This window comes from Colobus angolensis, unplaced genomic scaffold (genome assembly GCF_000951035.1).
Source record: "Colobus angolensis palliatus isolate OR3802 unplaced genomic scaffold, Cang.pa_1.0 Scaffold86, whole genome shotgun sequence".
NCBI lineage: Eukaryota > Metazoa > Chordata > Mammalia > Primates > Cercopithecidae > Colobus > Colobus angolensis.
Genome location: NW_012122487.1, coordinates 7,120,861 through 7,135,631, shown reverse-complemented (window position 1 = coordinate 7,135,631; position 14,771 = coordinate 7,120,861). Strand labels below are relative to the sequence as shown.

At 31.7% G+C, this 14,771-nt stretch overlaps 1 protein-coding gene across 1 annotated transcript in view; it reads left to right on the top strand.

Annotated features, from left to right (window-relative positions):
• The window catches only part of CCDC171 (coiled-coil domain containing 171), a 404,099-nt gene that overhangs the window by 258,242 nt on the left and 131,086 nt on the right, over window positions 1-14,771 (top strand). The window contains exons 22-23 of the mRNA XM_011930380.1: window positions 5,297-5,442; window positions 7,492-7,546. Of these exons, the coding sequence (XP_011785770.1) occupies window positions 5,297-5,442; window positions 7,492-7,546 (201 nt within the window). The remainder of the gene's footprint in view (window positions 1-5,296; window positions 5,443-7,491; window positions 7,547-14,771) is intronic.

Below are 14,771 nucleotides of genomic sequence, written 5' to 3'. Positions count from 1 at the left end.
CGTGTTAGCTAGGATGGTCTCAATCTCCCGACCTCGTGATCTGCCTGCCTCGGCCTCCCAAAGTGCTGGGATTACAGGCATGAGCCACTGTGCCCGGCCCTAATTGTTTTATCTTACAGATTTTCGGGCTTTATTATAAAATATATTATTCTTTAGTTTCATTCCTAACTTGCTTACCCAGCCCTTTTGTAAATTTGGGTGTTATATCATTTTATGTTTGTGGTTTCTGTGACAACCTGTACAGTTTGATCAACCTAGCAAGTATGTAATTAATTATTAATTAATGTAATTTTTTAGTTGTTGTAACAGTAGGGCTGAAATTAGCCTTATTTCTTTTTTAAACATTAATTTTACTAAGCTTTTAAACTAAATTTATTGTAATCTAGAGATGTTTATTTAAAGAAATAGTCAGACAGCAATAAGTTTATTTTTCTTTAAATATTCTATTTTTTCCCCCGACTCAGGAAATGTAGCCTAGTTCTTATTAACACTTGTGTTGTTGTCTTTCCTTTCATTTTGTATGACTAACTTTTTATACCAAATTGAATAAGCCATTAGCTTTTAGTGTGTAGGAATGTAGATCCATAGATATTTCCCATTAGACAAAAGAAAATCTATAAAAGCAATATCCCCTGGGGCTTGGTCTTCCTAGCGGCCTAATGGTCTAAAGCACTGCTATACTGTACCCTTATGAGAAAGAACTATGTTGGGTGATTCGCTTGGCATCCAGAAATCTTAGTTGAAGAGATATGCATACCCTTTAAGATAACTTTAATATTTGTACTGTACCACATTTATTAATTAAATATTCCAATTCAGGGAATTCATTTCATAAATTTTTTATTTCAAAAACCATTTCTAAACAGAATGATACACTTTGTATCTCTTACGCAGTTTTCAACTAGAGTTTGCTGAAACAATGAGAGATACTATATTTAGATAGCCACATTGTTTTGATAAGGTTTTTTTTTCTAAAGAATTTTACTTCAAAAAAGACCTCCATTGGTGATAGTTATACAACTCTATGAATACGTGCTGAATTGTACACTTTAAAAGAGTGAATTGTTTAGTATGTGGATTATATCTCAATAGACCTGTTATTTAAAAAAATTTTCATTGCACAAAATGTTTTCATAGGTGTGAAGTAATAGAATTTCAATTTATTTTATAATTAATTAAAAATTATTACCTTAATAAACATTTGAAGCTTTAGAAATATAAAATTATGTATGACTTAAAATAATTTTTGCTGTTATTCAGTAGTAGCACATGCTTATTATAGAAACTTCAGAAACTATGGATAAGAAAAAATACATTTAAAAAATGTGTGGGTCATTTAATTTTCACATCTACCATGTATTCTATTCCTAAGCTTTTCCTATACTTGACTAATTCCTTTGTATCCGTACTTTTCTTGCCAGCTTTTATTAATAGTGAATAGCTTTTCATGATCATTTCAGGAAACAATAAAATGTTAGTATTTTCTTACAGGAGTAGTTAAATGAAAGCATTGTTTTTTTTTCCTTAACAGAGAAAATGAAGGTAAGCAATGACATCATTATCTAAAAAGAAATGCAATAAAGATATTATATAATAGCTTTTGAAATACAGTCATTTTGGAATACCATTGTAAAAATTCACTTTAAAACATTTTGGATTTAAAATGAAAACTGGAAATCTTTGATAAATAATATTGTGACATTGGTTCTTGTGTAGGTAGAATATTTTTTTCTGCTCTTTAAAAGACTCTTGTTATCATATCTAGCCTTAACTTTCTAACAGCTAAAATTGTTTGCAACACTGTTTAAAGATAAATTCATATCAAGCTTTGAATTTTTCTTCTTGGTAAATATTAAGACCTGAGTACAAAATGAGGGCTGTATTGTGGATTAAGTGAAATATCTCAAGGCTGTGCTGTTCTGATAACTGAACCTGAAGTGACCTTTCTCAGACACAATTACAGAGCTGTATGTTTTTCCTTTAATTTCATCAGGGGTTTAATTAGTATACAAATAAAACTTCCCTTATCTTCCTTTCTACCTAATTGGCTTGTCTTCACTTATATATGAAGTATGTGAAAGTGGGCTGTAATTAGGGTGACCGTGTTAACCTTTTTTCCTCAAATGTACTGTTGCTTAAAGGCCTCAAGGCCTAAAAACAGTGCTTTGGATTATTGCTTTGCAATCACTATGGCTGTCCCATAGGTTTTCTCATGAGCAGAAGGGCTTTGGGTGCTGCAGGTTCCCACTGCTTAACAGGATCTTCATTCTTCTCCCCACTAAATGTTTATTGATTATCTCGCTGTTCCAGGCTCAGCCTCCAACAACTTAATATCAGGTGACAGTCGGGAGAGTTCTCCAAGTAATTAGAGTTGAGCATTGGGGGAACAATTAGGAGCAGAGTTATTAAACTTGATTTATCCTATTCTCTCCTGAACAGTTTCTTGGATATCAGAACATCACACTTTCACAGTCTACCCTGGTTGAGAAATTAGTGGCTAACCTGCTGCTTATCATTGTTGCCTTGCTGCCTAGAGGCGCACCCTCTTGGTTTCAGTCATTCAGTTGGAAATATTAGAGTCCATAAAGTTTATCATGGGTTTTAATTAGATCAATCTGAACAGGAGAAAAGAAAAGCTGAATTTAAAATTATATGTGATATATGGATATATATTTGTAAATATATATGTGATATGTACATATATATGTACACAAATGTATTTTTCTTTAAAGCTCAGTGTTAGGATTTTTAAATATTCTGTTTTTGTTATTTAAAAAAGATTAGGTATTAGGGAAAAGACATATTCTTGAATCGTGGTTTGTGTCTTGGTGTTTTACACCCATCCCCATCAATCTTAGGGCCCACTGATGTATTTCATGATGTCATTCTCCTCTTTTCAAATGAGAATTCTATAAGTTATGATCTTTTTTCCAAAAAACTATATTATCTTTTTGTTTTCATACTCAAGGAAGTGTGAATTATATCGCTTTCTTTATACCACTTTTTGTTTCTTTTCTATGCCCTTGAAATAGTGTAAGCTTTAGAAGAGTTTGATGACTCCTGTCGTTTGCCCCTGAGACATGAAAATGAAAGAATGGAAATGAGAAGATTTAGCTATGTAGTAGAAATTCTAATGTTATGAGTTATATCTTCTTTGAAAGGATATGATAGGATGGTTGAAAAGTCAAGTGTGGGTTTAAAAGTCATGGATTCCCTCAGATTGGATCAGCAAGCTTCAATCTGGATAAGGTTAGAGATAATATACTGAATGCTGGATAGTCCCCTCACAAATATGCACCTCTAGTCATAACAGTTACTAAGCAGAAGAATTTGAATGGAATGGCACAAGTGTATTGTTTTTGTTGGAAGAATTCAAGCTTTATCCATAACTGGTGGTGGACCATTAGTTTGATCTTCATATTTGAAAAATTGTTTTTTTGTTGCTTGAAAGATGTCAGAAATGCTGAGTTTAAAAGGATTTTACTTTTTTAAATAAAGAAAGTTCATCAGTGAGATCACTTGAACTCGGGAAGGGGAACATCACACACTGGGGCCTATCATGGGGAGGGGGGAGGGGGGAGGGATTGCATTGGGGAGTTATACCTGATATAAATGATGAATTGATGGGTGCTGATGAGTTGATGGGTGCAGCACACCAACATGGCACAAGTATACATATGTAACAAACCTGCACATTATGCACATGTACCCTAGAACTTAAAGTATAATAAAAAAAAAGAAAGAAAGTTCATGATGCTTTAGTGCATTTATCTTAGCATTGGCGCAAAATTAGTAGGTTTAGTGTGGTTTTAAAAATTTATTCTTTGCCATGTTTTTAAAGTTGGTTTGAATCAGTGACTATTTCTGTGGTGCAACGTGTGTGAAGATCTGTTAATAGTGAAGATTTAAAACAAAATACAATGTCTCATAAGCGGTCATAGTTTGTTTAATTTTTTGATTTATATTTGTTTGACAGTAACTTGACTATTTGAAAAGTGAATTTTAAAACTTTTAATGTTTTAAAATACCTGGTTTGACTGATGATGGCTTTCAATTCACCAGCAGTTAGAGGGAATTGATTGGTTTAGCATGTACACAGCTTAAGTTTTTATATTATTCATTTTTTTAATACTACCCATTGTGAATGCACTGAAAGAATACTGTTAGAAGAGTTTTACACATGAAATTATAACATTTTTGTTTATTCTTTACTAGGTTTTTGAAGCACAGTGTGGATGTTAATGTGTGGCTAAACTGAGCAAGAAGAAAAAATTATGTGTATGCAGTCAATTATTTAGCTCACCATCCAACAAATTTAATCAAAAACTGTTTGATAAGCTTACTCTAGAAATTTTTTAGGCAAAGGAGTAAGAAGATTTTTAGTGCTAAGTGATCCTCTGATCGCTGTACTATTTTGCATCCTAGAATTTTAAGTGAGGTCTAAAAAATACTTCTCTCAGTTGTGAGCTTCTGATTCTAAGCCTGCAATATAAAGTTGTGCAATTGCATCTTGAAATTTTTGCGCCAAGTAAATATTTCAAATTAAAGTAGATAGCAAATATAAATCAACAGATTTTGTACTTCTGTGACTAGGAAAATATTTGTAGAACACAAATAATTCTGAATGCAGTATTATTTATAAATTTATTAGTTGAAACATGTTGATCCTATTTGTGTTGCAATCCTTGATGTAAGAGTTATTTACTGGGAAGCAGTGAATTTTATTTTGGAGTCCAATTTGTTTGTTTGCTGAAATGTCTATAGCCACCTAACTATGTATTTATAAAGATAGTGGTGGTACTGTTTCATCTTGGGTTTACCATTTTCTTAAATTTCATAAATAGATATCCTGGTCTATCGTTTTCTCAATCACATGCATAGTTTGGGCATACGATAGTTCTTAACTCTAGTTCTATTTAGAATAAAATTGACTCTAAATTTCGTGTGCTTTCTACCCTGAAAACTTTATTTTTTCATCATTAAAAGAAAGTACAACTTGAGATTTTTATAATCAGATTATTTTTAGTAAGAATACAATTTATTTGCCTTGCAGTATTTTAAAAAATAAAATGGAACTGTATTTTGTAACCAAACATTTTCCAAAATCTTATCAGTTCTATCATTTCTAATTAGTAAGTATATAAAATTTTTGCAGAAAATTTGTTAAACTTTGATGTGTAATGACCCAAGTCTACTTCTCAGTCAGTCTGTATTCTTCTTTGTTTAATAGCCTATGGCATAAATTGAAGTTAATTATCAGGGCTGACAAGTAACTCTGTTTTCTGTCTGCTTGCAGAGTCTCTCCGAGGCAAAGATGGAGCTGAGAAGAAAAGATCAATCTCTGCGTCAGCTCAATAGACATCTTACCCAGCTGGAGCAGGACAAGCGTCGACTAGAGGAGAACATCCATGATGCAGAGAGTGCCCTCCGCATGGCAGCCAAGTGAGCATTTGGACCTTGGGGAGATCACTTAAAACAGACAAAAGATCAATTCTTACTTTCATGCTCCGGGTTTTAGCCCTGGATAATACAGTGTTAGAAAACAAAAGTACAGCTGTCTTTCTTTGAAATTCTCTGATATATCCTCAAAAAAGAAAAACTCTTAACATACTAAATATATATTTTATTGAGAAACCTCAGAAAAGTATAAGCTTCTATAAAACCTCTAATTATGCTTATTTTGGGCTCCGTTGTAGTGTTACATGTTAGAAACTATTTTTTATTACTGTGAAATGTAAGACTCTATTTATAAGTTTTTCATAGTATCTTCTGTTATACATTCCTATTCTCTTCTGCCTCACTGTCTCTAAAAGTTTGCTCTGCATATATTATTATATACTAATATTGCAAGTAATATTTCCATAAAGAAATGTTAGCATACAATCAGCATATGTATCATAGCATTTAAAAAATACAGTAAAACATTGATCATGAAAACTCATTTAATTTTTATACCTGTATATTCTAATACTTTAAGTAGAAAAATATACAGTTTTCAGAGTAGACCACTATGTAAGTGTGATGAAAATGTCTTTCCTTTTTTTTTTGAAACCAGGTAATCAAGTTGACATACATTATGAAGTTCACATCGAACAGTTCTCTTGGGCATTTTTATTTGTTCCTCATACCAAATTTCATGGAATACTTTAAGACAGTTCTTTGTGCAACAGCATGGCTTAAAGAAAATCTGTTTTCAAGGAATAAAGAAACATCTAATTTTGATAAACGCAGTGTTTTCTAAGTTCAGAATTCTGAATTTCTTTACTTGCAAAAATATATGTATATTAAATATTTTTTGAGAGAAACAAGCATAAAATATCATCAAATATGAATATAGTCTGTAAACTACAGAATGTGTATAAATCACTGAACAAGGAATCCGCAATCTTCAGATATTCATAAGCTTTGCCACTGGGTTTGTGACATTACTCAAACATAATGAAAACATGAATTGACATAAGGCCAAAATATTGACATATTTGAATAACCACTGATAGTTTTTTGGGAAATTGTAAAGCTGTATAATGTTGCACCACCGTATAAGGTGTATGTTTTTGTCATTTTTTAAAATATAAGTTTGACTGAATCAGTTTTTGTTGTTATTGTTCACTCCCAGTTTCATCATGTCGTATGAGAGGCTTAGCCCAGGTAATTTCCAGTGAGTCTTATAGCACTGAGAAAATTCTGAGATGAATGAAAATAGGCTTATAAAACCTCCAGATTCAAATTGTATTTTCAAAACAGTGCTGCTAATTCAGTATTTTGACATGTCTATGATCTGTGACCACAGGCACATGTTTTTATAAAACTAAAGAAAGCTAATTTGAAATCTGGAGAACTAATACATTATTTACAGTTTTCAATTTCAATTTACAATTAGATTTTTATCTTCAGTATTTTCATTCAAACTTTTTATTTCATTATGAAGGCTAAATTGAATATACTAGGCTGATAGGAGAAACTAGTAACTTTGCATATTCCTAGACAAGTCACGGAGGAGTTTTCTGTGTAATTATTATAGCATAAAAAGACTGTGTAGAAAGGAAAATACTATTTTGCATAGTATGGTCATTTATTATGTATCCCCATCACTAAGATTTTTAAAATCTTTTTCATTAGAAATAGGGGAATGAAGTTTTACCATTTACAGCACATTTTAAATGATCAGTAATGTAATTGTAATTTTTTTTTCTTTGTTTTTCACTTTTTTACCTTTTTACTCTCCCCTACCCCGATTTAGGACAGGCAACAAAATTTAAGATATGTGTTAAATGTGGAAATATGTCAGTGAATATGGTTAGTTTTTGTACATTTAAAAGGAGAACAATGAATTAAAAATCAAAATTTAAAAAGGTAAAATAAATTAAAAAAATAAAAGGAGAACAATGATATCAGACCCTTATTTTTTAATACTAGTGACTTATACTAAAATGTGTAGCAGTTGTAAGGTTTGAGTTTTACTAACACTTAATCTTTCTTTATTTTTTCTAGAGACAAAGAATGTGTTGCAAATCACATGAGAGCAGTAGAAAATACGCTTTACAAGGTACTGTAATTTTTCTTTAATATTGTTCAATTTGTATCCTGACACCTAGTCATTATTTTTATTAGCCACAACGTATTTTAATTCATTTTGTAACTTAAAAAAATAAATTAACAAAAAGATGCTATGCAGATGACTGGAAATTTCCATTACATAGTGCTATATTGCATGCCTTTTTCAGAATTCACTTTATATATTTAATAAGACTATGAAAATAGTGGTTTCCCCAAACTGGTGTAATTGTACTTGGAATTATTTGCGGTCTTTGCTGAACAAAGCAAAGGTCATTAAGATTCTTATATGTCTCATAATGATAAAATGTTTGACCACATTGTCTAACCTCTTACCACTCTTAAACCAACAGTCCTATATATATATGTATGGAGAGAAGCATGTATTTTATTTAGTAATACTCATATATGTAAACTAGGTAGTAATGTTATTCAAATTGAAATTTTCTTTCTTACTTGTAAGAATATATTCTTAAAGTAGAAATTTAATTATTTAATATATTCTATTATTTTCAAATTTGATTACTCCTGTATGATAAACTCTGAGTGTTAATTTGCAGTGATGAGCAGCATAATAAAAGTATTATGGTATTTGTAAAAACATAATATATTTACTGACCATGTGTTTTGTTAGCACTCCACTCTGCATTGAAAGATGTGTTCGTTATTTCATCATTCAAAAGCAGAGAAACATTATTTATGTATTTCTGCTACTGTCTAATAGGCAAATTATTGGAAATGCAAACATTAAGTACTTTAAAGATACATGGAGTTTATGAATGAATCATATTTAGAATAACCTTGTAAATAAATTTTTTATATAATATCATTTTATAAGTCACTTAAAATACCCTAAAACTAACTTTTTGAAGGACATATTAAATAAAAATTAGCAGACTAATAGTTAATGCATTTTAACATTTTAAAAACAACGGGCCCCTGTATTCTTTTGTATTTTGAAAGTGACCAGCATTATTTCATGTTAACAAAAGTATTTTGGAAAAGAAAAATAATCTGAGTGCTATTTCCTAAGCTTCTTTGAAACTATGATTTCTCCCCCTTCCCATTTAAAAAAGTTTAGTTAGTCAGTATAGTTTAAATATAGTCACATTAAATTTATATGTGCCACAAATCTGAAATTTAGGTTTGCAGTGAAAGAGACATCTTTGGTATTTTTTTTTGAACTTGGTGTATAGAAAAGTCAATTACGTCATATACATGGCACACCCTTTTATATAGTTAATATTGACTTTGAAATCCAGTTGGTTTTTCATCATCCCAGTTGGAGAAAAAAAAAGTTAGACAGCAGCTAACTTGGGGAATGAACTTTGACATCAGGGAAAAACCATCACCAATATGAAATGTAAATGTTATACCTTCTTCTTTTCTAATGAAATTGACAAAATATATCATTTAAATATGATAAAGACTGATTGCAACAGGATGATTAGAATCATACAGTTCTTCAGTTGTAGTTCATCTTTTGATTTTTGTGTCATACGGAAAGAAAGCTGTCTGTAAAGCTGGTCTGTAGCCATTGTAGATTTACTTTTGCTTTATGGTTTTTTCTCTCTTCAGATTTAGTAGTTAATTATTTTGATTTATGTCTTTAGAAAATTCTATTAATATAGTGGTTTTAAAATTATCTATGACTTTTCAAGCTTGAAGTGAAAACTTAGGAGAGATAATTGGAGATAATTCTCTTTTCTGTGAGGTATGAGTGAGAATGAGTGAGTGATAAGGAGGTGGCCCAGAGAGTCCTCTGAAGGTCTCAGGAAGATGCACACCCACCTGTCTTCATGCCAGAGTTCAGTAGGTTTATTTTTCTGGCTGCCTTGGACTTTCCATTGGCATTTTGCTATCTTTGATGAAACAAAGAGTAGTATGGAAGGAGGGTCCAGGCTCTTTCACAGGATGGTAAAAATCGATATGGATACATCCAAACTCTTTAGCAAAGTTTACTGTGCATAGTAAAATAGTATGACTATTTATATTTCTTACTGTTTTAAACATATGTGTTTTCAAGGTTGGTACCATTCATTCTAGAATAAAACTAAGTCTTACCCACTGAGTTGAATTTTAATAGTAACTTCTGACACTAATCAAATAGAAGAAAGAACTTGTTTTCCTGCAGACATTATTTCTTTTCTTGGATGTTAAGGAACTTAACCTGAACATATTTGTTTTTAGGAAAAACAATTACATTTTGTTTATACTTGTTAGCTTTTAAGCAACCCATTTCATTCAACTTTTCAAATACTACAACTGTATTACACAGAACAGTTGATTAGATATTATTTTCAAAATTCCATTTGGGACTAGTAACTAATAAGGAAGGTCAGTCATTTCAGTTAAAAAACATGGTTTTTTTTCCAAAGAAATGTAAGTTTTATATTAATTTCATTTAGATATATATTTTTATGCCCATTTTTAATGTAGGTCAGAACTTAATTTTATAAAACACTGTTTTGCGGGGGCCAATTTCAAGGTATTGGAGATAAGAAACATAAGAACAAGAAGAAACAAAATCATCATAACTTTTCATGAGTTGCATTTTTAAAAACACACCCTTCTCTCTTGAGTTGAAGTTTTGGCTGCTTTTTATTTTTTTGGAAAATCGAAAACTGTTTAACTTGTTTTGAAAAAAACTCACCAGCTTAACCATTTTAAAGTGCACAGTTCAGTGGCTTTCAGTATGTGCACCCATCACAGCTAATTCTGGAACATTTACATCACTTCAAAAGAAACCCAGTACCCAAGAAGCAATTATTTCTTGCATCCCTTTCCCCTACATCCCGGCAAACACTGACCTGCCTTCTGTCTCTATGGATTTTCCTGTTCGGGTCATTTCATGTAAATGGAATAATACAATATGTGGTTTTAGATGTCTGGCTTCTTTCATTTAGCATAATTTATTCAAAGGTCATTCATGTTGTGGCATTTATTGATACATCATTCCCTTTTATGGCTGAATAATATGCCATTGTATAGTTATACCACATTTTGTTTAGGCATTCATCAGCTGATGGACACTGGATTGTTTCCACTTCTTGGTTATTATGAATAGTGAATGCTGTTGTGAAATTTTGTGTAAAAATTTTTGTTTGAAGGTCTGTTTTCACTTCTCTTAGGTATGTAGCTAGGAGTGGAACTGCTGGATCATATAACAAATACTTTGATAACTTTTTAAGGAACCACAAAACTGTTTTCCACAGTGACTGCACCATTTTAAATCTGTACCATTATGGATAAGCATTCTAATTTTTCCACATCCTTGCTTACACTTGTTAGTTTCAATTTTTGTTAATGGCCATCCTAGTGGCTATTATATAGTATCTCACTGTGGTTTTGATTTGCATTTTCCTAATGACTAACAATCTTGAACATGTTTTCATGTGATTATTGATTATTTGTCTTCTTTGGAGAAATGTCTCCTCACATCCTTTGCCCATCTTTAAATCGGGTTGATTGTCTTTTTGTTGTTGAGTTTTTTTTTTTTTTTTTTTTGACGAAGTCTCGCTCTGTCGCCCGGGCTGGAGTGCAGTGGCCGGATCTCAGCTCACTGCAAGCTCCGCCTCCCGGGTTTACGCCATTCTCCTGCCTCAGCCTCCCAAGTAGCTGGGACTACAGGCGCCCGCCACCTCGGCTAGTTTTTTGTATTTTTTAGTAGAGACGGGGTTTCACCATGTTAGCCAGGATGGTCTCAATCTCCTGACCTCGTGATCCGCCCATCTAGGCCTCCCAAAGTGCTGGGATTACAGGCTTGAGCCACCGCACCCAGCCTGTTGTTGAGTTTTAAGAGTTCTTTGCATATTCTGGATACTAGAATCTTGTTATATATATGATTTGAAAACATTTTCTCCCATCATGTAGGTTATCTTTTTACCTTATATTTAGATAGTGTCCTTTGGTGAACAGAAGTTTTACAATTTGATGAAATCTAATTGTTTTTTTCTTGCTGCTGCTTGTGTGTTTGGCCTCATATCTAATAATCCATGTCCAAATGCAAAGTCATGAAGCTTTCCCCTGTGTTTTATTCTAAGAATTGTATAGTTTTAGCTCTTACATTTAGGTCTTTAGTCCATATAAAATAGATTTTATATATTCCATCATGTAAAGGCCCAACTTCATTCTTTTATATGGCAGTCCAATTATTCCAGCACTATTTGTTGAAAAGTCTGTTCTTTTCCCATTGAATGATCATGTTGAATCATTCATATTCCTCTTGAAAATCAGTTGACTATAGATGTGTATTTCTGGACTCTCAATTCTATTCCGTTGAATTGTATGTCTCTCGTCGTATCAGTACCATGAGTTTTGATGACTGTGATTTCTATTAAGTTTTGAAATTGAGAAATGTGAGATTTTGAGGTCTCAAGATTGTTCTGACTATTCAAGTTCTCTCATAAAATTCCATGTGAATTTTGGGATCAGCTTGTGATTTCTGCAAAAGAAGGCAATGGAATTTTGAAAGCTGCTGTGGTGAATTTATAAATCAATTTGGGGAGTGTTGTCATCTTAACAATATTAAGTCTTGCAATTCATGAACAGAGAATGCCTTTCTACTTGTTTAGATCTTCTTTAATTTCTCTCAACAGTGTTTTGTGGTTTTCAGTGTACACTTTATGCATCTTCTTGGTTAAGTTTATTCTTTATTTTATAATTTGCAATGCTATTTTAAATGGAACTGTTTTCTTAAGTCTAATTTTTTATTCTTAATTGCTGGTGTGCAGAAGTACTACTGATTTTTGTATGTTTATCTTTTATATGTTCATCTTGTCTCCTAAAAAACTGCTGAATTTGTTAACTCTAGTAGTTTTTGTGTGCATGTATAGCTTCTGTAGGATTTTCTACATGTAAGATTATGTTATCTATGAATATAGTTTTACTTAATTCTTTCTAATTTGGATGCCTTTAGTTTCTTTTTCTTATCTAATTATCTGGCTGGAACATCCAGTATGGTGTTGAATAGACATGTTGAGAGCAGACACCTTTGTTTTCTTCTTAATCTTAAGGAGAAAGTTTTTGGTCTTACACCATTGAGCATGATATTAGCTGTGGGTTTTTTCATAGATCCTCTTTACCAGTTTGAGAAAGTGCTCTTCCGTTCCTAGTTTTTTGAGTGTTTTTTTAATCATGAAAAGGCATTGAGTTTTGTCAAATGCTTTTCTTTTTCTGCATCAGTTGACAAGATCATGTTGTGCCTCCCCTCCATCCTACTGATGTTTTGTACTACCTAGCATGATTTATGTATGTTGAACACCATTGTGTTCTTGGGATAAATCTCGCTTGGTTATGGTGTATGATCTTTTGAATATGCTGCTAGGTTTGGTTTGCTAGGTTTTTGTTTGTTTGTTTTTTTAGGGTTATTGCATCTAAATTCATAGGACATATTGGTCTGTAGTTTTCTTTTGTGATATCTTTGTCAGGCTTTAGGACAAAGTAATACCTCAGAATAGGTTAGGAAATGCTCCCTTCTCTTCATTTTTTTTCAAGAATTTGAGAGATTGGTGTTAATTCTTTAAACATTTGGCAGAATTCACCAGTGAAACTTTCTGGGCCTGAACTTTTCTTATCTGGAAGTTTTTTGATACTGATTCATTCTTTTCTTGTTATAGATCTACTCAGATTTTCTATTTCTTTTTCAGTCAGTTTTGGTACTTTGTGTGTTTCTAGAAATTTGTTTGTTTTATCTAAGTTATCTGACTTGATATTCAATTGCTCATTATCTTATTATTGTTTTTATTTCTGTAAGGTTAGTAGTAATGTCCCCATTTTTATTTCTGATTTTAGTAATTTAGTAACTTTTCCCTTGGTTAGTCTAGGTAAAGTTTGTCAATATTATTTGTCTTTTTAAGGGTTCAACTTTTGGTTTCTTTGATTTGCTCCATGGTTTTTCTGTTCTCTATTTTGTATTATCTCTACTCTAAAACATTATTATTTCTTCCTTCTGTTTGCTTTGGGTTTAGTTTGTGCTCTCTGTCTCTCTCTTAACTGCTCCAAGCTAGCAGGTTAGGTTATTGATTTGAGATCTTTCTTCTTTTTTAATGTAGACATTTACAGCTATAGATTTCTGTCTGATGCAGCTTACACTGCATCTCAGAAGTTTTGTTTTATTATTTTTTTATATTCATCTATCTCAAAGTATTTTCTAATTTCTATGATTTCTTCATTGACTTATTATTTAAGAGTGAGCTGATTAATTTCTGAATACTTGGAAATTTTCCACACCTTTTTTTTGCTATTGAATTATGATTTAATTTTATATGGTTTAAATACTTTGTTTGATTTCTATTCTTTTTAAGTTTGTTAAAGTTTGTTATATGGTCCAGAATATGGTCTGTCTTGCTGAATGTTAAATGTGCATTTTAAAAGAATATGTATTCTTTTGTTAGGTAGAGTGTTCTCTGTATGTCTGTTATGTGTAGTTGGTTTATGGTGTTTAAGTCTTCTAAATCCTTGATTGTTTTTTGTCTGGGTGTCCTATTCATTAGTGAAAGTGTGATGTCAGAGTCTCCAAATGTTATTGTTGAACTCTTTCCTCTTCAATTTGGTCAGTTTTGCTTCATATATTTTGAGATTATGTGGAAATTGTTGTATCTTCTTGATGGATTGACTCTTATCATTATATGATGTCTTTGTTTCTTGCGATAATTTTGATCTTAAAGTCTTTTGTCTGATATTAGTGTAGGTGCTCGCTTGGTTACTTATCTTGCTCGCTTGGTTACTGTTTGCGTGGGCTTTTTCTGTCTTTTCACTTTTAACCTATTTGTGTCTTTGTGTCTAAGATGAATCTATTATAGACAGTGTCAAATGAATCACGTTTCGAAAAACATTCATTTTGCTAACTCCTGACTTTCAATTGGATATTTAAATCAATTTACATTTAACATAATCGTGATAAGGAAGGACTTCTGCCATTTTATTTACATGTATTATATCTGTTTTGTTCCTCAGTTCCTCTACTAGTCCTTCTTGTCTGCATTAGATAGATCTTTGGTAGTATACCATTTTCTTTATTCCCTTCTCTTTTATTTTACTATACATGTTTAGTTGTTTTCTTAGTGTTACCCTTAGTGATTACAATTAACATCTTAATTCAAAACAATCTTGTTTGAATTAATGCCAACGTAGTACCAATTATGTTTAAAAATTTTGCTCTTATATAGCTTCATCCTTTCTCTTCATATTATTACAAATTACATCCTTATATGTTG